General features: G+C 33.2%; 1 protein-coding gene across 4 annotated transcripts in view; it reads left to right on the top strand.

Annotated features, from left to right (window-relative positions):
• The window catches only part of FSTL5 (follistatin like 5), a 684,718-nt gene that overhangs the window by 367,046 nt on the left and 293,686 nt on the right, over positions 1 to 23,986 (top strand). For all 4 annotated transcript variants that reach the window (XM_025439183.3, XM_025439182.3, XM_025439181.3 and 1 more), the window contains exons 5-6: positions 1,445 to 1,641; positions 14,855 to 14,975. In XM_025439183.3, coding sequence (XP_025294968.3) covers positions 1,445 to 1,641; positions 14,855 to 14,975 — 318 coding nt within the window. The remainder of the gene's footprint in view (positions 1 to 1,444; positions 1,642 to 14,854; positions 14,976 to 23,986) is intronic.

Below are 23,986 nucleotides of genomic sequence, written 5' to 3'. Positions count from 1 at the left end.
TTGTGCCACTTCCATGGACACTAAAATCACTACCTATCCCTCTAGATTTGATTACTTCTCTTTTTTTTGGTCAGCGATTTCTTTGCTATCCTAAGAACATTTTTAGTATTTTTTTTAACCGAGAACAGAATAACGCAAAATTCACTTAATCTGCAGCACAAAGTTTACGTTTTGTTGTAAAAAAGAAGCCCTTTGACAGGATTGCTAAACACTAAAATTGCTGAACAACAGTAGTTATTTTGCTGTCTTTGAGAAATAAGACAGTCTCTCATCTCTCTAGAAGAGATTGTTTTCCGTCTTGTCTTGAAAGAGAATGAATACTGTTTTCCAACTCCATGCTTCTCAAACATATATTTAAAAATCTTCAGAGATCTTTTAAATCTTTTAAAATTATAGATTCTGTTAAAGTCTAATTGTCAAAATTGACAACAATTATAAAGTTGGTATTTCCCTAAAAATATGTTCTAAAAATTTTTGACTGATGCAATACCTACTACTTTTTCATTTACAAATTACATTAGGCGCTGTATTTTCTATAATATATTTTGTATCACATTTGTTATCAGTGGTATATGCTACTTTTCAATTTACTATTTAAAGACACTATCATGGGGACAGTATAAGAAAAATCCTTTGTAAGATAATTATGTGAACATATTAGAGCATTTGCAGTTATTTTTTAAGACATTAAGCCAAGCAATTATTTTCACTAACTCTGATGTTGCCAGTGTTGCCCTGGTTATTCTGTGGGAAATATTGATAAAGCTGTAATGCATTGTTAGCTCAACGAGCTTATACTTCATTTGTGGAGATAAAATTTGCAAAGTTGAAACTTCAGGATACAAAATGCAAACATATATCATGGTATACACCGAGTGCTCTGAAAGGAGAGATAAACAAATATCAGAAAAATAAAGACTTTTATAGGAACACAAATACGAATTTAGCATCATTAAGAATAGAATTTTTAAAAATGCGAACACACATATATACAAATTTCTTCAAAACAAATTCAAAAAGAAAAAGCATACTGCCAGTTAAAAATATCTTATTCTATTTTGAAACCAGACATATATGAGTTCAAGTGCAAAATTCAACACAATCTAACCCTTTGCCTTCGGCAGGTCATTTCATCTCCCTGTGCTTCAAACCTGTGAACTATCTATATAGGAATGTATACTGAGGAACAAATTACTTCGGCATAGAGAAAATACACAGTAAATATGTTGTTGCTAGATTTGATACAAATGAAAATTTTCTATCCTACCATAAATATAACCCATTATTTTTATCTTATATATGTGTAAAGTATGCAAAGTAGGAACATAAAAATTATGTACCAAATATATTATCTATAAAAGATATCAGCTTCTTAATATTGATACAATAAATGATTCCTTTTCAATAATATTGTTTTAAAAATAACTCAATTCTTTTGTTACAGGAGATAACTGCAAGGCCACTGAATACAGCAAGATGAAAAGCATGCTTTTAGATTTACAAAATCAAAAATATATTACGCAAGAAAATGACAACCCTAACGGTGATGACATATCTTGGAAGAAGTTGTTGGTGGATCAAATGTTTAAATATTTTGATGCTGACAGTAACGGACTTGTAGATATTAATGAACTAACTCAGGTATGATTGATGATTAAATTAACAAGTTTATTTAAATATAGAATGCACAATATATTTACATCTGTGTGAATTTATTCGGTATTAATAAAATATATACTTAATCTATATTATCTGAGAGTGAGGACTAAACATATTTTTAAGTGTAAAATTTGACTAGTGTTAATAAATAAGATTCAACTGAGTAGATTTTAAAGATATAATTGGCTTTATTGAACAATACATGAACTGGGCAGCATCCCATTAAGCAGATAGAGGGGGAGCTGGAGCAATTGTACGAAATGGAAAGTTTTTGTAGAGGAGAGTGTGGGAAAACAATTATTAGCAAAAAGAGAAAGATTGTTCCAGACAAGGCTGCTTTTCCTTTGAGGGTAAGAAAAGGGCCATTATCATGTAGATTACTTCATCTTCTTTTGGGGGTTGGAAAGGGCCCGTGTGGCAGACTTATTGGTGCTGACTGAAAAATTCTTGACTGACCTACTAAGACTATATTTCTGGGGGAGGTTGAACTACAAGTAGATTATGTATTAAACCCCAGTTTGGGCATGTGGCCTAAGTGATGTCACTTTAGGTTTGTTTTTTTTTGTTTGGTTTTACGTTTTGGTATTGTTTCTCTTCTAACACTACTCTACCAGCAGTATTAATTTCAAGTAACATTTATATGATGTTGTGTAGTTTAAAAAGAGGTAACTATTTTTGATAGGTTTTTCTACCTTAAATACCTAAAGGAATCAGTTCTTTATCTTAGAAAATGTGTATCTTCAGATGTATTCTGGAGCTTTTGTAATGTTTAATTTTCTATCAGTCAATAAAAATTTATGTATCCAATATTCAAGGGAACTATTCACCAGCAATTGAGCACATCTATAATCATAATATAAATAAATCATTTAAGAAGGTATCAAATTACTGAAATATTTTACTGTTTAAATAATGAAAGATCAATTAGGATATAGTCAATCTAGGTTTAATATGAAGTCCACATTATTAAATTTCATTTATTTGAAAATTGTCACCAAAATGAAACATGTAATGAGAAAATTGTTATTAAAGAAGAGAATATTTGAATAAACAGAATGTCTATTTAAGCCATTTTGGAAAAATAGAAATACTTTTATGTGTGTGTCATGAAAACAGACAGACTAGTTTGAAGGAAAATGTAATACCCAGATTCAAGAAGCCTAAACTAGTTGTAGTTAGAAGTAGAAATGTTAAATGAGACATAAGACTTCTCCAAAAAGGCATACAGGTTTTAGGGAGTAATGGAGAAAGGAAGCCAATCTAGACCAATCTAGGAAAATGATGATAGCACGGAGGAATTTTGCTTACTTCTTGATAATCTCTGTAGTGGGTATATTCAGGTGGATTTTTCTCCAATGATTAGCAGTTAATATAGTTTAAAAAAATCCATTAGTGTATCTCTGTAACATCATGCCATTCATCTCTTATGGTTAATTTTATGATTTCTCTTTAAAATCTGACACTGTGGGATATTGATTTTATTATACAAGAATTTCTTAGCTTTGGAATAGTGTAACTTAGCTTAGAGACTTTATGTCAAAGTGACTTTGTAACTAAGTTGATTATAGTTCTTCCCATTCCAGTTAATTAAAATATATATCATTTTCATTATCTTCTTTAATTCAGCCTGCATTCATCGACTAGTTACTAAATCCAGGCATTGGATTTTAAAGAATCAAATTCTGGAATTTTAGGTAAAATTATAAAACCTTTAATTAAAATATCTGTTATCACTTACCTCATCATTTATTTTTCAAGAAAGAAACTCTAGAATTTTATATTTATAGTGACAATGAGAAATGACTAGTTAATTAAAATGAATTTAAAATTAAGACTTGTCACCTTGATCTACGTGGGCCTGACATATTGGAATACGATGTGTTTTCACTTTTATTTTTATTTTATATAATATATATCACATATATCACATCTCCATACTGGTGTAACCACTGGTTGGGTACAAAACATCAATCTTACCCAATCCAGTTGTTATCATAGTAGCTACATCTAAATCCAAATAGAAAATTGTTCCTCACTAGAAAATGGCAGTGACACAGAACTCTACCTGTTTCAGGTTTCTGCCACTTGAAGTTTGTGTTCGTTTCCCAGGGCAGCCATAACAAAGTAATGCAAAGTGGTTCCTAAATCAACCCCTCTCTGTGTTCTGGAGTCTCAATGTCTAAAATCAAGAAGCTGGCTAAGCCATTCTCTCTCTGAAGTACCTGGAGGAGGACCTTTGCTTGTCTCTTTAAGTTTACGGCAGTGCTGGGCATTGCTTGGCATTCCCTGGCTTGCAGATAGCGTCATCTGCCTCTATAGTCCCAGAGCATCCTCTCTGTGTGTCTATCTTCACAACGCCTTCTGTTTTCTTAAAAGGACATCGGTCCTATTGAATTAAGGAGCCGCCCTACTCCAGGATGGCCTCATTTTAAGTTACCTAATTATATCTTCAACAGCCCTAGTTCCAAAAAATGTTACATGCTGAGGCACTTGGGATTAGAACTTCAAAATATCTTTTTAGAAGATACAACTCAACCCACAATGAGGTTCATCGGCTGCAAAATACAGTTTTGTTTTCTCTGTTTTCCTTGATTTGGACTTGCTTTATGTCTGAAAAGTGCCCTTCCAAATTATCTGAAAGTTATCTTCAGAAACTTTATTTTCAGAAACACATTTACATCTTGGCTATCCATGAAGTACATGCAAGGAAAGTTCTGGGAGGTTTACTGACTTCTTTCTGAGTACATCCCATACCAGATAAGTCATTCACACCTTCAGTGGTGTGTCGTGAAAATGTATCTCATCTGTCAGTAATCAACTATGAAAAAAAAAAAAAGGAGGAAAACAACAACAACAGAGGGTTATAAGAAGCCCTCTTGAAAAGATATAATAAATATCTAGATATGTCTAGAACAAATATTGTTTTGACTTGTGTATTTTTTAGGTTACAGGTACTCTTTTTAAGATCTTTTTGCCAGATATTATAACCAATAATACATATGGTTTTATTAATAAATTTTGAAACATATAATATCATAATTTAATATGGAATTTTAAAATAATTTAACTGAAAAGGGTAAAAAAGGAAAGGATCTTAATGGTGTGTCTTAATAATTTACAAGCCATTATTAGCAAAAATGTAATATGTAACTCTAAGATACTGCCAGTGACAAGTAAAAATTAAAGAATGTAATTTGGCTTTGAGGTTTTTATAATTGCAGCATGAAAGCTGGCTGCACACATTCTATTTTTATTCTACATAATGAATATATATTCTAGAGTTTTTCTTGCAGATTTTCAAGTAAATTAGAACCTAGAGGTCTTTCTAGTTGAGGGTAAAAATGCATAAAAAATGTAATAGATAAAAGGAATAAGATCTTTAGTATCACAGCTAACAACGTGTCACAGCAAGAAAATATTTGCTAAAATGAACTCACCAGTTATAGAAATAAGTCTTAATCAATCCATCTCTTCACCACTCTAGCTTAACATAAGCATCTGTAACTGCACATTTACTCTTTCAGTCTGATGCTCATTTTTGTATATTAGAATACTCAATTATAAAATATAAATTTATAGCAAAGTGAGATTTTAGACTTTCAAGAGAATTGTATTTTATGAAATTGATAAAATTGATGGTAGCACACTGGTAGATTTGCCATTGGCAATGGAGGGTCTGAAATAGTTAAAACAGGTAATAACAGAAGAGAAGACATCAACAGAGGATGACATCTGCATTTCAAAAGAAAAAGGACAATGTCTCAAAGGGAAAAGGAGTCAGTGGTTCTAAATTGATGAAGTCCTGGATATTTTTTTTCAAAATAATCTTCTTTTATGATCAAAGTGTAGTGGATAAGAACTTTGATTATAGAGCCTGAATTCAAATCACATCTTTACTACTTACAACCTGTGAACCTTTGGTGAGTTACTTAAACTCTGTGACTTTATTTTCCTTTCCATATATTGGCAATAACAGGTATAATATTTATAATATTCATGTCATTTACAATATGTACGCTTCTAAGAAACATGACTAGCATATAGAAAATACAGTGAAAATACAGAAAATACATGAAGACAACTTTCATGTGATTGCCATGGATGATCATGGAAATAAAGAGGGCACACATACTGATGTTAGTCAATGAGTGTATGAACAATATTTCCATTATGCTCATCCTTTGCATTTTTTTAATGCTTGCACTTGGATATTAGGTGATAACAACTTAAATACCATTAGTTCACGGTTAGGTCATAGCCATTATGACCCAGAAATCTATATGCCCATTATTAAACATGAAAAATATTTTAATGCCAACTTTTACAATGAAAAAAAATGGCTTAGGGCACCTGGGTAGCTCAGTCAGTAGAGCATCCAACTGTTGATTTTGACTCAGGTTATGATCTCAGGGTCAGAGGATAGAGCCCCCTGTTTGGTTCCCGGCTCAGCAAGGATTCTGCTTGAGATTCTCTCTCTTCCTTTCCCTCTGTCCCTCCCCCCATGTGCATATACACTCCTCTATCCCTCTATAAAATAAATAAATAAAGTCTTAAAAAAATTAAAAAGGGTGACTGGATGGCTCAGTTGGTTAAGCCTCCAACAGTTAGTTTTGGTTCAGGTCATGATCTCAGGGTCAGGAGATTAAACCCCAGTAGGGTTCCCTGCCCAGCAGCGAGTTTGTTTGAAGATTAGCTCCCTCTGCTCCTCTCCCCCACTTCCCCACAGACTCTGTCTCTCAAATAAATAAATATTTTTAAAAATTTAAAAAAGAAAAAAAAGTGGTTCTTGCAAAAGAAAATCAGTAGTTTTGGTTATCCCAAGAAATCAGAAAAAAAGAAATGATGGTATGTTTTTATACTGCTCATCTCATTTGAAGTACTTATATATTTATCTCATATAGCCAACATGAATTGTTAAATCCTGAGTACTATGTTATAGTAACTGATCAATAGTAATATTAGTGATAATAGTAGTGATACTATTATTTTATTGCTGTAATTCAGAAATCTGTGCCCTCTTTGCACTCCTTTTTGAGCTCCACACAAAAAAATTGCATAGATAGATAGATAGATGATAGATAGATAGATAGTAGAGATAGAAGATAGATAGATAGATAGATAGATAGATAGATACATACATACATACATACATACATACATAGATGATAGATAGATTCTTCAAAAAACATTGTAGCCTTGCAGGGAAGATATAAGGTGTTTACATCACAAATTACTTAAATCCCAAATTGAAATCCAGTTTAGATAAAGCATTTTGTACCCTTTTCCTTTCCTTGTGCTGTGTCCATGGTGTGCTTGGCATTCCCTGCACCACAGATGCAGTGTCCAAATCTATCCCTCAACCTGGGGCTCTAAATTCTTTATCATGCAAAAAATATGTCCTATTTCAGATTCTACTACTAAACTTATGTGACCAAATACATCACATTCCATGGTTGCCAAAATCTAATTTAGTTAAAAAACTAATAACAAGTTATAAGATACAACACCAACGTCAAAAACCAATATCCAGGGATCCCTGGGTGGCGCAGCAGTTTGGCGCCTGCCTTTGGCCCAGGGCGCGATCCTGGAGACCCAAGATCGAATCCCACATCGGGCTCCCGGTGCATGGAGCCTGCTTCTCCCTCTGCCTATGTCTCTGCCTCTCTCTCTCTCTGTGACTATCTATCATAAATGAAAAAAAACAAAAACAAAACAAAACAATATCCATCATACTCTTCCCTTAGGGAAAAATATATCAGTCTTTGAAACTAGAAGAAATTCCTAGCATCTGTCTTGTGCCCTATTTTTTTTTTTTTTTTTTTTTTACCCTCAGAACCTAATTATGTCCCACAACTCTTTCCTCAAGTATATGGCCCACTTTCACCCTTTGGATGAGGATTTCTATTGCCCAAATGATATGGAGATGGATGGTAGGTAAAGTGGAGTGTCTATCAAATTTGTTTTTTTATAGGAACAGATTACCCTTGTCTCCTTTCCCATATAGGTGTCTTAATTACTATATGACAAAGGTAATATTTCAATCACATTTAATGAATTTTATGCATTTTGTCTTTAAATGTCTCTCTTCTCTTTATTGAAAACAGGTAAATTGGCATTTATTTTGTTCTAGTTAGTGCTCTATATCTTTTCTTGAATCTCTGCTTTAGTGCCTGGATCCCATTCCTAAGGAGGGTATAGAACTGAGTAGCGTCTGCTGGTAACTAATTCCATGTACTAAAGGCAAACCAAACATTCTGCCTTTTCTTGAGGACCATTCTGATAAGGTGTGAAAACTCACTTGTTTGGTGTTCGAAGCTATTTTAGTGAGAAAAGACTAAATACAAATAAATAAGCACTTGTCTAGATAGAGAAGGGAGATAAGTGAGAACTTCCAGAGAATGCCATGGTAATTAATCCTATTTAACATTTTAAAACCCCATAAGCCTTCTAGTAGGCAAAGTAAGTCCAGCAGAAACCAGGTGTTTGACTTAAAACAGCCCAGGATCTGAAACACAAAGAAATTTGTCCAGATTGTCCCTTAGAGGGAAATGGACAACTGTGTCTTGCACTGCGGTCTGATAGGTTAGATCTTTAGGGTAAGATGAGGCTACACCCTTCACCCGGTGGAATGGCATCCTTGGGTTTGTTAGCCGTGTTAAAAGATAAGCTGCATCGTATTACAATTTTAAGAATTTACTTGAGCAAACATTGAGTTGGGCAGTGCCAAAGCAGATGTGGTGAAGAAGCACTCCGCTGAGGGGGAGCTAGGGGAGAACTCATCGAGGAAAGGAGAAGGCAAAGTAAGGAACTCACTGATTGGCTGTAGCTTAAAACCTACTTGGCTATTTGTGATGGGTTGTCAGTTTTGAAACGTTGAAGCATTTACAGCTTAGATCTGGGCTTGTTTACATAGGTGCCAGGGCATTAGAGCCAACTCAGCCTAATGGCTTCCTTGGTAAACTTAACAGCAGTAAACACAGGGTTCTTAAAGTGAAATAGTGCTAACAGCTTGGAAAATCTACTCCTTCGGCCTCTCCCTATTTCATAAAATAACCACCCGTAGAATTTAAGTAAGCAAAATCATTCCCTTGTGATTCTGAGTTTAAATAAGCAGCTGTATTGAGTATATTGATTTAGCTCTTTCTTCATTTAGAGTCTGTCATCTTAATAAGCTGATTCACATTAGGCATGCATATTAGAATGAAATATTTCCCTAATGTGCACACATGCCAACTCTTTATTAAAATAATAAAAAGAGCTACTTGTTCACAGGATTTAGATTATTATGTTATACATATTTGACTTAAAAAGCTATTTGCTCAATGACTACCATATGTGAATACATTTACGAAATTAAATAAAAAGCAAGAATAAATAAGACTGGATATTTTTAAGCTATCAGGATGGGCATGGCAATGATGTTTTCGCAACCTTTGTACATACAATTTTCTTTAAAAATGTTTAGAACTGTTACATTGGGAATGGACAGTTCATCTTATTTTGAGTTGATAAAACCTATTACAAATTTAAAGATTTCTTAAAAGGTTCTGGTGCCTAGTCAACATATTTATTTACTATAAGATTGGTAAGAATTGTTTTGTCTAATAGATAAAAAGCTATTTCAGTGAAGACAAACTAAAAACAAATAAATAAGCACTTGTCTGGATAGAGAAGGGAGATAAGTGAGAACTTCCAGGGAATGCCATGGTAATTAATCCTATTTAACATTTAAAAACCCCATAAACCTCCGCTAGACAAAATAAGACAGCAGAAACCAGGTGTTCGACTTAGAATGGTGGTGGCAATGCCAGTAGGCAGATCTTCATAGTACTGGCAATTTCCTTTACAGCAATTAAAGGTTTCCAGCAAGGATTAGCACTTAACAGAGAAAGGTAAGGCCTGTGATTGTTGGTTTAGGAGCCCCTTGGGGCTACAATTAAGAAACAGTACTTTCAATTCTACCTATAAACATTAGTAACTAGTTTCAAATATTCTTTTTTTTTAATGTTGTTCATAATAATATGCACAGGACAATTGGAAAATTGAAGTTTTGTTTTTTTAAAAAATAAACGTATCATTTATAGCATCTTTCCCTTGGAATGTTAAAGTGCAGTTAATAATTAGGCATTCACATTTACACAATCCCTGTGAACCATATATAATGCCTTAAAAATAAAATATTTTTCTTCCCACCGGTAGTTGAATAATGTAATCTCTTCAGCAGGTCTTTCAAAAGAATTAATGTTGGCCCTATTGATTTTTTAAATGTTACAAAACCTAAAAGAGAACTTAAAGACGTAATTAATTTTTATGTGATTCTCTCCTTCTAATACACCTATTGCAGGATAGCATCGGTTATATATGAGTAAACTACTATAATTTGTAATGTTAATTATTTATCCTCTGCCCTTTCACCTTGTTTACTTTTTAGAGCACTGTTAACATTCTGTAATTATCTTGTTTATTTAATTATTTGATTACCTGTTCCCACTCATCTTCTCTAGAAAATTAACTCCCTGAGGACAAAGACTATGTCATTCTTATTTACTATATCTCCAACATCTAGCACAATTCTTGTCACATGTTGGTTGTTAAAAAGGGAAAGACAAAAAGAAGGAAGAAGGGAGAGAAGGAGAGAAGCAGAAAGGAAGTGTACAAGGAAATGTTCAGAGAACTAAGTAGTAGAGAAGCCAACCCATCCACAGAGAGCATGTGGGAGAGATTTAAAGATAATGCCTAAAGATACGTATTTCTTATAAAGTATATTTATTTCCTGACCCCTTAGGCTTTGATGCAATCTGCACAATTTGCCAAGTAAAGAGTGAAAATATTTTCTCTTCAACTTCACAAATGTGATGAATTTTCTCTAAAATAGAGGAGCACTGAGCTCCGATAACTGAGATCACTGTGATTATGAAATGGTCATGATTAGTTTGAGGCGAAAAGCTTGCAAAGGATGAAGTAAAGCTCATCTTCAGTTGAGCTTTTGAACATATGAGTATTGTGTCCTTCCATGAGTTTACAGTTGCTATTTGTCTGTCTCTACCAAGGAGAGTAAAGAAAAAGACACGGAACTGGAAGATTCTACTCCAGTGTCCTCCTATACCCTCACACCAGTGGCTTCATCACCATGACTTGACTTGAGATTATTAAGTCCATATATAAAAATTAATTCTATGTATTTAACCTCTTTTATGAGAGTGATTATAATAATCTTTGATTTCCAAGTCATAATATATATGCCCAGAAAACTAATACCCATCCATATGTCTACACAGCAGAAAGATAATTCTCTACACCCACCTCCAGCATTTTCCTTTTTATTCTTTCCATTTTTATTTATCCTCATATAACTTATTGTCTGACATACTATGTAGTTTACTTATATATTTATTTGTTCCCTCTTTACTAGCATATAAGTCCCACATGGGAGGGACTTTTGTCTATCTTGTTGGCTGTTTTCAGAGTCTAGGAAAGAGTCTGACACATTAGTAGATACTCAAAAATTACTTGTTAAATAGATACCTTATTAAACAAATGAAGGAGAATAATAACGAGAATAGTTTACTTTGGGAGGGACAGTTTTGTTTTTGTTTTTCTTCTTATGTTTTGGAAGAAAAAGGAATGTAGTATCAAAACATTGAATCATCCCTGAGTTATTATAATTCCTCATGCAACCTTGACAGTTCTACTACTTTGAAATTAAATATATATCCCCTCTGGGATGCTGCGTATGTGGGTTCCTTGGATGACATATATTCGACTAATACATCTGTTATGTCACATTGACTCTAATCTCTGTGGAGCCCAAGATTCATGTAACTTGATTTTTGATTACTAAAGAAAGTAAAAGTCTCTAATTTTTTGTGTCCTTAGAAAGCTCACCAAAACACTGGTAAATTTGGGAAACATATTCAATATTTTACAGTAGATAACAAATGAAATTATGAGTGAGCTCCTTGACTAAATCTTCATCATCAGATACTTAGATAACAATATATTCAGTGAGTCTGGCTCTACATGATCACTAGTTCAGAAATAGCACATGTATTTTGAAGGGCCTAGACTGGGAAGTTCTTGGAACCAGTGCCAGACATACATAAAAGAAATGTTGACAACGATGAAAGCCCTACAAGTTTGGATCCCCTGTGTCAAAGAGTGTTTGATATGTTACTGTGCCCTTGGGGAGGAAATCTGCTTATTTCCTGTCATGCTTTCTTGCAAGCAGTCAAACACTCATTACTTTAAGGTTATCAAAACTCTAGATATCTAAAGCAATTTCTCCATGCTGGTTGAAAGGTCATAGAAAAGTATCTCCCTCGTTTGAAATACCTCAGACTGTACACAGATCCCATCAGGAAACCTAAAGGAGAGAAGAAGTTACTAGGAAATATATTTTATCTTATTTTTTTAAGGATTTTTATTTATTCATGAAAGACAGAGAGGCAGAGACACAGGCAGAGGGAGAAGCAGGCTCATGTGGGACTTGATCCCGGGTCTCCAGGATCACGCCCTGGGCCCAAGGCAGGTGCTAAACCACTGAGCTACCCAGGGATCCCAGGAAATATATTTTAAATAAGCTGTTACATTGACCAAAAAAAATGGAATAAAATGAAGAAAATGTGTATTTGAAATATTGATGGTAAGGGAAGAATCATCTCTCTCCTGTACATGAACATGGTCCAATATAGATGACATAGTTGGGGTTTTTGTTGTTGTTGTTTCTGAAAACTTCTAGCCAGGACCATTTGCTTCTCCAGGGTACACTGATTAAAACAGCACATCCAGCTTAAGTTGTATAATCATGATCAAATCAAGATCAGGATCAAATCAAGATCAAGCTAGTGTTATGCCAGCATTCAAGAGAAAGGTAGAAGTTCATCTCTTTGTCTAGCACATGACTTAATCTGAGCAAACTATTAAAATAGAAAATGTGAGACAGAAAATGATGCACAATTTCTCCAGGTTTTTCCATCTCCTTCTCTTTATGAACATGTATGAGAATAAAAACCACTAAAAAATATTATTAAAGTACCTGACCAAACCCTGCTGTCACTGCATCCTTAAAATTACTACACCGCTTGCATTGCAGATCTTTAGGAAGAGCGTAGTGAGGTAAGATGAAATATGCTGCCCCCTTACCACCCGGGAAAAAGTCATTTTCCATGATCTAACAAATAACAGATGGAGAATGGCTGAGAGCTCTGTTGCTTTCTAAATAGAAAAGCAGTATTAGTTTTCTCATTAGGCTTATAGGAGAGATGGCTTCAGCCGTTAGGTAGTTTTGTTAATCCCTCCAGCTGGACTGTGCAGAAGTGTAAGGCTTAATACTCGCTCTCAACAATATCTATGTATATGGATCAATTAAAGCAGATAAATGTTTTGCCTTTTCTCCCCCTCTAAGGCAGCGAATATCAGCTTAACCAACGGAATGTGAATACATTACACAAGAGCAGATAACCCAGTGTATTGTGCAAGTTGTATTTAGCAATGCTCAGGTGGCTGCAGAAGGGGGCTGGAGGCTCTAGTGACCCTCAAGCTAAGCTCCATCCTCAGAGCTACCTCTCTAGCTCGGCCATACTCTGGCGTAACTAAACTTTTAACATGGAAATGTTCCCAAAAAGGTTATTAAAAAAAATAGTTCGGGAGCATCTGAGAATCTTTAGAAGTTAGTGTCACTAATCTGCCACTGATCTAACAAAGCATACTGCTTTATCAAAGACAGTAATCTATGGTGAACACACAGTAGTGCATATGCAAGCTGGTGTGGAAATCGGCAGTGAATTATTTGCATACGAAGCACATTACAGGCTTAAAACATCATTATTTTTGACTTTAAAATTGTGTACTTTTGAGTACACCTTATATGTTGTCTCTAACTTTATGTGAGTGTATGTGTGTGTGTTTAGGTACATGTGTGTGTATGTGCGTGTGTATATTCTTCACGATAGCCATGAGACATAAATGTTACTACCTCCAATTTCTAGTTGAGGAAAGGTTAAGTGATTTGCCAGAAATTATAGAACTGTTAAGTGGCATTAGCAGGAGCAGAACCCAAAGCTGGCTGACCTCAGAGCCTGCGTTTTCTGATTACATGCCATCGCTTTTTTAAAACCACGCTGTAATGCACAGCTCGAAGCAAGTGAAATACTGCCTCTGCATGTAGGAGAATATGAAAAGCCATGGGCACAGCTATGCAGCCACCCAGACGGGTAGGAATGTTTGAAAAATCTTGGGGAGCTCTTTTATTTGAGAGGCAATAGTCAAAGCAGTAGCGTATAAAAAAGCTACAGCCTTAGTCCATAGGACAGAGCACAGAGGAGAAAAAGTCTGATGATTTTTCTCACCCACACTTGGATAGATTTTCATCATCAATTGGTGCATTAATTCTCTTTGGCTCCTGGAAACAGTCATTTGCTTAATAGCTCTTTTGTGACCGAGGGAGTTAATGCACAATCCCAAAAGGCTTAACTTCCAGCTGAGGAGGAGTTTAGGCAGAGAAGAAAAAAAAAAAAAAATCTAACTTCATTTTTCACAAATAATTTGGAGATGAAAGTTGGAACAAATGCTCTCACTATTTTTGTTGAGAAAGAGCCCTGTTTTATTTTGACAGAGGTCACTGAGACATAGGAGGCAATTTTCATGTGGAGATATTTCCTTGAGTCAGTATAAATGGAGCAAAGAAAAGGAGTGAAACACAAAATGTTCTTGTAAAGTTCAGATTTTTCTGGGTCCTACTGTGAAATTTTTGTACTAGAAAATTTGGGCTAAATTCTAAATACCTATCTTAACTTTTTAACTTTGTATCTTTGGAATTGTTAAAAATACTTTTCCAGGGTGCCTAGATGGCTCAGTGGGTGAAGCATCTGCCTTCGGCTCAGGTCATAATCCTGGGATCAAGTCTGCCTTGGGCTCCCTACTCAGGGAGAGTCTGCTTCTCCCTCTGCTCCCCCATCACGTGCATGTCGTACTCATTTGCATGATCTCTCTCACAAAAATAAAAATCGTTCTAAAAATAATTGAAAAAATTAAAGAAAATAATTGTCCAGTAACTGAAAATCTGGGTCTCTCATGGGTTCAGTTCTTTGCCCTACTGCAGACTTAAAATGATCTATTAAGTAATGATTATGTATAATTAATTATGCTATAGAAATGCTAAGATGGTTATAATTGTATGGTTTAATTTTCTTGTCAGGTAATTAAACAGGAAGATCTTGGCCAGGATCTTTCTGATTGTACTTTGTATGATCTACTGAAATACGATGATTTTAACTCTGACAAGCACCTGGCTCTTGAAGAATTTTATAGAACATTCCGTGAGTATAATATTCATTCTCTAACTTCTTCATTCTTTTTCTTGTTTCTTTAAACAAGACAGTATATTTGCTTGATCTCAGAGTACAAACTATTTTTTTTAAAGAAGTGATAAAAGTAAGATCATTTAAGTGCTTAACTGTACTGAAACATATGTAAGAGCTAAGGAGTTTGGTAATTTTAAAATGAAAATCTGGAAGTATTTGATAACCCTAGATATCAGTTCTTATTGATTCTAGTTGAAAACATTAATTCCACAATATTGCTTCTAAAGTTTGGAGTAGGAGCAGCACTTGACTTACTTTCACCATATGGCAAAAACAATTTAATCATTTACAAAGTGACCTTTTTGTCTTGTTTTTTTACACTATTGGGAAACCAAAGTAGGTTACTAGATAGACTTTGCGTTATGTTAGCAATAATTAGCATAAGAATGGAAAATTGTATTTATGTTAAGGTACTTTGGAACAATTTATATGTGTTTAAATTGCTTAACGACTACTTAAAATTGACTTTATGTGCTTTATAGAGGGGAGTTATAAAGATGATCTGGTTTAGAAAAGTCACCTGCCAGGTTGTTATTTAAAAATATTTCAAAGAAAAAAGTCTTGGGGACAGAAACCAGAAGGGAAAGATTTAGAGGATGTGTGCAAAAATTAAATTAACTGGCTGGTGTTTGAAAATCTCCAAAGAATCAAAGTTCAACAGGGTCTAATCCAGCACAGAAACCAGTATTTTTTACATCTACCTATCTATCATACATCTACTATCTTTAATATGTTATGTGTATACGCATTTATATATTGCTTTCCAGAAGACAGGAAAAAGTGTATGTACTTGATGTGAAAAGATTTCTTTTGAATTATCCTCTGCCATCTATCAGTGGTCTGATATTTGGGGAATTACTTAAATTTCTGAAAATTCATATAAACAAAGATAGTAATTTCATATTAAAACATTAAATTATATGTTATGTAATATTTGGTATAAGCAAAATAACACATGTGGAACGGTTTCAGGTTTTAAAGCCTTCTATCAGTATATTCTTCAAATTTAATTAAATTGCATTTCCATATTAAATTAAAAGGCAGGATGACTCTGTAAACAATCACTTATAAGTATGTTACAAGGTGAGACTATTTTTAAAAAAAAACAAGAGAGCAATATTATTATTCTACTTTTGTATGAAGAAACTGAAACACAGGGAAGTTAAGAACTAAGTAGCTGAGTTTATAATCAAACCTTTGTCAGACTGTGAAATCTATGTGTTTCCCACTAAACTTCACTCTGTAATAGGCATTATTTTGTGCGCTCACGGTGGCAAAAAGATACTATGGTTTTTCAGGAAAGAAATTATATATACATTGTTTTATATTTATATTAACATCATCCTTTTAAATTATTATATAAACACTGTATGCAAGATAAAAGGACTAAACATCATAAAAAGACCTAAATAAAATATTGAGTGAATTGAGACTATAATATCCAGTTTGGGAAGTCAAGGAGACTTGAAGGTGATATCAATTGCATTTGTCTCCAGGATGGGTGGATATGGTTCAGGCAATAGGACATGGGAAATTGGACAAAAAGAATAGCATAAATAAGAACTCAAGTGCATGACATATCAAGGTATTTACAGAAACTAGTTCAACTGCAAAAATATTTTCCAGGTGTGAAATTCTATGAAAATATACCAATTATTATTACTGTTTTACTAACTTGTCTTATTAAATAAGCAGTATAACCTACCAACTCCCATCCCTCACCCTTATACAATGCAGATACATGGATTTAACTACCTAAAAGTAATTGGAACTTGTAGGAAAAGCAGGTAATATTTTTAATGGTATGCAACTTATCAAGCATCAGTAAGATAATTAAATAGATGTTTGTGTAGAATTCTTATTCAAAATATAATTATTGTTGATGATGAAGTGCTGGAGCAAGAAACTGAAACAATAAAAATAATGTATAAATAGTGTGTTATTTTTATGGCAGCACAGCAAAGTCTGAATAATGATCCCTGGCAATATCAGTATATAAGAATCTTGTCCAGAATAGTGTTGCTTGCACCTCTCACAGGGAACAAATGATACTGGGTTTTGATATATGATTTGATGTTGTGAAGGAAGGCAAGGTAGATCAGTATATTGTTCTGATAAAGAAAATTTTACATTTCAGAAATCTTGTATCATCAATAAAAGCATTCAATAGAGAAATAGTAAAGTATTGTCTATGAAGGAGCTAAATTATACTAGGAACTCCTGAGGTTGAATGGGAAAAATCTATATGATTTGGGTTAACTATTAGAAGGTAATATGGTAACAATTTTATGGAAATTATTTATAGTAAATGCAATGAGTTTAATGAATATTGTAATGTTTCTGCCATTTGGTCAAAATTACGTATAACACGAAAGGTCTGCATTTTTAATATTCTGAGTCATAAAGAGATATTAGGTAATGAAAGCACTTGGCACTCAGAAATCATATTATGAGCTTTTTTCTTTTTGTATAATCAGAAAACTATCCCTTAACAATGATAAAATAGTATTCATATAATCATTTAGAGAAGATAATGTTTTTCTAAGTAATGCTGGAATTATATGGAATATTTTAATATTCTTTGTGGTCTTAACAAGCAATTTTCTGGAAAGTATTACATTTTCACTGTTGCACTTATTGAAACAGGTCATCAAACTATACAATGATCCCTCAGAGACAGCAGAATTAATTTGTATGGATTGTGTCAGCATTAGCAAGAGGTATTTATACTTTTTGAATAGGAAATATATATACATATATTTCTTTCTTTCCATCTTTACAATACTTTATAACTAAACCCACTTTGGCTTTGTGAAGGTTAGTGACAGGCTTTTAATGATGGCATGATTTGAAAAAGTCACTATGCTATGAAATACTAAATACTAGGAAATATATAAATATATATATAAATATATATATTTATATATTTCTTTCTTTTCATCTTTACAATACTTTATAACTAAATGCACTTTGGCTTTGTGAAGTTTAATGACAGGCTTTTTATGATGGCATAATTTGAAAAAGTCACTATATTATGAAATACTAAGGTAGTATCATTAATAAAAATGTGTAACAATAGTGAGAAAAGCAATCTATTAAAAAAATCATGTATTAAGTACCTATGTGTATAGAATGCTGTGATAGTTAAAAACCTAAAAAATTGTTTTTCTTTCCTTTAGGAATATATAATCTCAGACAGACAATGATAAAAATGACAGATCTAGTATGTGTAAAAATAATCTTTTTTTAACATACAGAATGATTCCCCCAGATAGTTCCAAAAAAAAAATCCCAGAAAACTAAAAAGTCCCTAAATGAATGTACAGAGGAATAAATTAAGTCCAGGGAAGTTAAAACACACATACACACACACACACACACACACACAAACTTCTCTTGATCCATTAATTATCTGCTGGTAGATACACATTTTTGGAGTCCCAGTTTAATATTCTTTCTGCATGGTATAAAATAGATGAAAGTAAAGCAAAAGGAAATGGGCAAACAAGAAAAGTTTAATGGTAAAAAAAAAACAAAAAAAAACAAAAAAAAAACATCATCAACACTATTACAATGCGATTACAGTAGTTATAAGGTTTTCTATAAAATACCTTTTCTTTTCCTTTTTGGATAAGATGAATTATTTCAATATTACAATCGACATTGAATGGTATGTTTTTCTTCATAATTTTTGGCCTTAATAAAAAGGTATTTAAAATACATCCTCAGTGTAAGTATCAAATATTCTAAATCATGCCTCGTTTGGTTAACAAACTTGGAGGTCTATTTAATGGGATCAAATAAATTTTAAATGAGGTCAGTGACATAGTTTTTGAATACTTAGAGGAAATACTAAATCCTCTGGTCAGATGGTTAACACCTTTCACCAGGCATTTTGTTGTCTTGAGTATTTTCAATAAACTGTGTAGATTTTTCAATGCAAAAGTTTCTTATAGAATTAAATATGAGTCCACAGTACTATTATTAATAACAAGGACTTGAATTGATGTACAATGAAACATTGCTTTATTTTCTTCCCATTCAAAATTAAATTAAAGGGTTTGTTTGATTTGCATGGGGCACTACATTTTTGCCTTAAATCTATAGGTAAATGCAAGTGATTTGCCATCAAACAACATGACTGTACACTGAATTGAGGCATTTAATTTCAAAAGTGATACTCAGATAAATTTTTACATTTACTTATTTTTGCCATCAAACTCAATTGAGGTGATAAAGTGCCATGGTATGATTATTAATTGTTTTTATGTCTAGCTAACAAAAAATGATGCTATTGGTTATCCAGGGAAAGAATAATTGTTTGGAGAATGCTTTCTATGTACTTTATTTTCTGAGTTAAATTATAAGTCGTTTGAGTCTAGTGCTAAGACTTAAAATTGTATGAAATGAGGAGTTTGCAATTCCGATAGATTCTTGAAATTCTATTAAATTCTTATGAGTTGCAGTTCCCAAAGTCATATAGATGTATTTCAAGATATGTATGTATTCTATTAGTTCAAGTTCTAATGTCACACTTAAATAAATCTCTATCAATTCAAAATGGTCTTTATATGTGGAAAGTTCCAAAAAGATGTGTTTCTACTAGGCATGAAATAATTAGTTTTTTGCAAGCATAATGCATCGACTGTGAGCATTTACATTGAAACTAATTGTATAATAGTTCTCTCTCCTTTCTTAAAAAAGAGTAAGTAATTAGAATTCTAAAATTTTAAAATATTTTAAAAAACATGGAATGATTATTTTAAATTGCCTAACTATTCATGATTATACTCAAAATGTCATCTCTCTTTATATGAAACCGTTCTTAATGAGATATAGTTTTGATAATGACATTAGAAGGAAAAAAGCATTTTCTAGGAAATCACAATTGCTATAATAAAAATATTACTTATTGGAACCATCTAATAATCAGAGTGATGAAATATGAATATTCTGTTAATATTCATAGATATTAGATCATTAGTATATGAAAGACATTTATTTGAGAAAAATAGCAGGGCTTAGTGAGAAGAATTAAGATTCTTACAGTAATATGGGTTAAAGGTGATAGGGCCAGAACTAAAGGAGCAATTGTAATAATTCAGGGAAGTGGTCATATTTGGATAATAGCTTACAAGCAGCATCCTCTAAACCTGATGAATGATCCCATATGCATGGGATGGAGAGGATAGGGCCAAGGATAATGTCCAGTTTTCTAGCTTGCATACTGAGGTGACCAATGATGCTAGTCATTAAGGTAGGGCACACAGGAAGAGAAGTGAGCTTGAGGACATATACTGAGTTAAATTTTCAACATACTGACATATTCACATACAAATTTTTGGTTGGAGAATATCATGGCCTAGAGCTCAAGTGGGAGTTCAGGACTACAAATAGAGATATAGGGCAGGTAGTTAAAATTTGATACTCAGGCAGGGAATGAGGTACCCAAAGTGAGTATGTAAAGAGAGAAGAGATGAGCAGAAGAGCAATAAGGAGTTAAATGCAAAATTAATTAAGTAATTTAACAACAAAACAAAAAACCCACACGATTGGTAGGAAGTAAACCAAAGGGCTACATCATCATAAAATTTTAGTAAGAAATTGTTGACCAGGGGATCCCTGGGTGGCGCAGCAGTTTAGCGCCTGCCTTTGGCCCAGGGCGCGATCCTGGAGACCCGGGATCGAATCCCACGTCGGGCTCCCTGCGTGGAGCCTGCTTCTCCCTCTGCCTGTGTCTCTGCCTCTCTCTCTCTCTCTCTCTCTCTCTGTGTGTGACTATCATGAATAAATAAATAAAATCTTTAAAAAAAAAAAAAAAAAAGGAAATTGTTGACCAGCAATTTCCATGACTGAGTTCAAAACAAGAGAGTATATGACAGATAAATAAGTGGCTACTGCATTTCGCAATAAGGAGGTTGTTGGTGACTTTGGTCACAGCATTTTCAGCAGAGAAGTAGAGGTAGAAGCAAAAGTGCTGGCGATTAAGAGGTTAAATGTAAAAAAGGAAAGAAAGAAACAGAAAAAATGCTGAGCGAAGAAGCAGAGCTCACAAGCATACATCAAGTATATATTTAGATAAAATCCAAAATAGGTAAAACTCATCCATGGTTTCAATAGTTAACATGACGGTTGCCTTTGTAGGAATTAGAGGGTGATGGGTTGGGAACACAGATGAGAAAAGGGCTTCTATGGTGCTCATAGCATTCTACTTTTTAGACGTACAAAAAAAAAAAAAAATCCCATACTGGTTTTGGAAATGCCATATTAGACGCTGATGTAGCTACTATCGAACAGCCTCACACATAGATCACTGTAATACGAAACCTTGCAACAACTTTAATTGCTTGTCACTTTGGGAAAATAACTCTTTTACTACATACTTTGATTAAAAAATTAATTCACTTGTTTATATAATTATAATGTTCTATGTTAGAGTTTATAGATATGCCCTGACAGTTTTGGTAAATAGAGCTTAGCACTATTTACTTACAGGCAATTTCCACTTTATATTATTGTTGTTTTGTCTAAGTTCTTTGGACTTTATAGGGAAAGGACTGTCCAACATGATTGTTGGACCCACCCTATAGACATGTATTCCAAAAAGACAAATTTTGGTTCTAAACAAAATGAATTATTTTTACATATCAATTGTGAGTAGAAAGACAACAGGTAAGCCAATACCAATTTAAACTGTAATTTAAAATAAAATAAATAAAATAAAACAAAATAAAATAAAATAAACTGTAATTTTAAAAAGAATGAAAGCCTTATTTTTTTTTCCATTTTAAGATGACCCTGTCTTCCTGATTGCTAAGATTACCTTAATCTTTTGTAGCTAGTGCACCTTTATGTTTCTTCTTTACCTTTAGCCTCTATCATGATTTCTCACTGGTAATTTTGCTTGCTGACCTAACTATTTGGTGCTCCTAAAAGCAGACACAATGAGATATTTTAGCTTCTCTTTTATTTCAGGTGAAACCCTTCTATTTATTTCTTAAAGTATTGACTCTTTTCATCATTCAGATATTGAGAGTCAGGCCTTTCCTGACACAAAATAAAATTGAAATAAGAAACAATAAAATGAAATTGATTATTCATTCTTACTTCGCCACCATGTACCATATCTTGTCAATCATAACTTAGCTAATCTGACTTAAAATTACTTTTCCCTGACTTCAGCACGGTATTCAGCAATAGTGTGTGCCTGGGGCTGTTTTGGACTTGCAAAATCATTTCTGTAATTCATTGGTACTTTGGCTTTGTTAACTCCATGTTCTTCATACTGATTGCTCAGAAACTCCTTGAACTGAGCCTTACATTGCACTCGTGTGGTTCTGGAACCCTATCTGCATAGCATCTTCTTCATAATGGCTTTCCTGTGCAGATGACCTGCTGCAACGCTGCCCCAGATCTCATCCATTCAGGCATGAGAGAGTTACTGCACCTTGGCACCAAAGCCTTGACTTCAACTTAAAGTATCTCAGGGGCACCAGGCCTGCTCAGGCAGGAGGGCATGTGACTCCTAATCTCTGGGTCATGAATTCAAGCCCCATGTTGGTATGGAACCTGTTTTAAAAATTAATTAATTAATTAATTAATCTATCTCAGATTTCCAAACTGTGTCCCTACTAAAAGGATTTATTTTTTGCTGGTTAATTGTTGTTCAACAGTTTAACAATTTGAATGCAATGTATCATGCTTTAATTATTAGCTGTTGTCTGAATTCCCTACCCAAGATTGGTCTGAGAGAATGCATTTCATTTACATTTTCCAGTTGAAAGTTTCTTTATAGGATTCTGCTCTGTCAAATGACCCATTATGGAGGCATTTACCTGCAAAGTGAATGTTATGATCTATAAAATCAAGTACTTTTTAAAAATATATAAGAAATCATACATGTTTAGGCAATTAATCTTTAAAAACATTGGTTTTTAATTCAAGGATTTGGAAGCGACTACTCAAAATCAGTTTTTGTTAAATATAATTTAATATGTGGTTTTTATTTCCGTCACATTTTTTTTTTAAACCAGCTAGAGGCCTGCCCTCTTGTTTAAGAATTCTATCACTTTCATAGAGTGATTACATGGGTGTAACCAGATAAAACAAGAAATTTAAGTAGGCCTTATCAATAACATATAAAAATCATAAGATTTAAGTTGAGTGTCTAATATTAGTTTGAATCTATCCTGTCTTGTTCAAAAAAAAAAAAAAAAGAAGAAGAAAATGAATCAAAACAAGAGAAATGGCTTTTAAATTTTAATACATTTTAAGCCAAATCACATATTAATAAAAGTTTGCCCAACAGACTTTGCTTTCATTAACTACCATAATTCCATATCCTTTTTAACAATGACAATTTTTGTTGTTGTAGTTAAAGAAAGCAGAAAGGCACAAAAGAGAAAATAGGAATCAATTTTAATTCCATCATTCAGTTATAATCACTTTGATATACACATATGCACATATTTTATGAAATGTGACATTGATATTATATCCTCAAGATTTACCTTAATTATACCTTAAGTAGGGGAACATATCTCAGTATTAACAAATGTAGCTTAACATATTTTAATGGCTTGCATTGTATGAAGTTACCATAATTATAGAAATTATAATCATAACTCTCAATTTATTGCTATTCACAAGCTATTATTTCTCTCTTTAAAGATCAACACTGTCCATTTAACATATAATACAAACAAAAAATGTTAGTCATCCTAATAACTTTTAATTTTCTAGGAGCCACATTTAAAAAAAAAAAAGAAATGAGTGGAATTGATTTTATTAACATTTTTTCATCCCAATATGTCCAAAAATATTATTATCACAACCCATCGTCAATATGAAAATAAAGGAAATACTTTACATTTTCTATCAAGTTTCAAAATCTAGCATTTACAGCATATCTTATATCTCATTTGGACTAGTCATTGACTACCGTCTTAGAGAGTATATAATATTAG

This window comes from Canis lupus, chromosome 15 (assembly GCF_003254725.2).
Source record: "Canis lupus dingo isolate Sandy chromosome 15, ASM325472v2, whole genome shotgun sequence".
Classification (NCBI taxonomy): Eukaryota; Metazoa; Chordata; class Mammalia; order Carnivora; family Canidae; genus Canis; species Canis lupus.
This window is presented reverse-complemented; position numbering and strand designations above follow the sequence as displayed.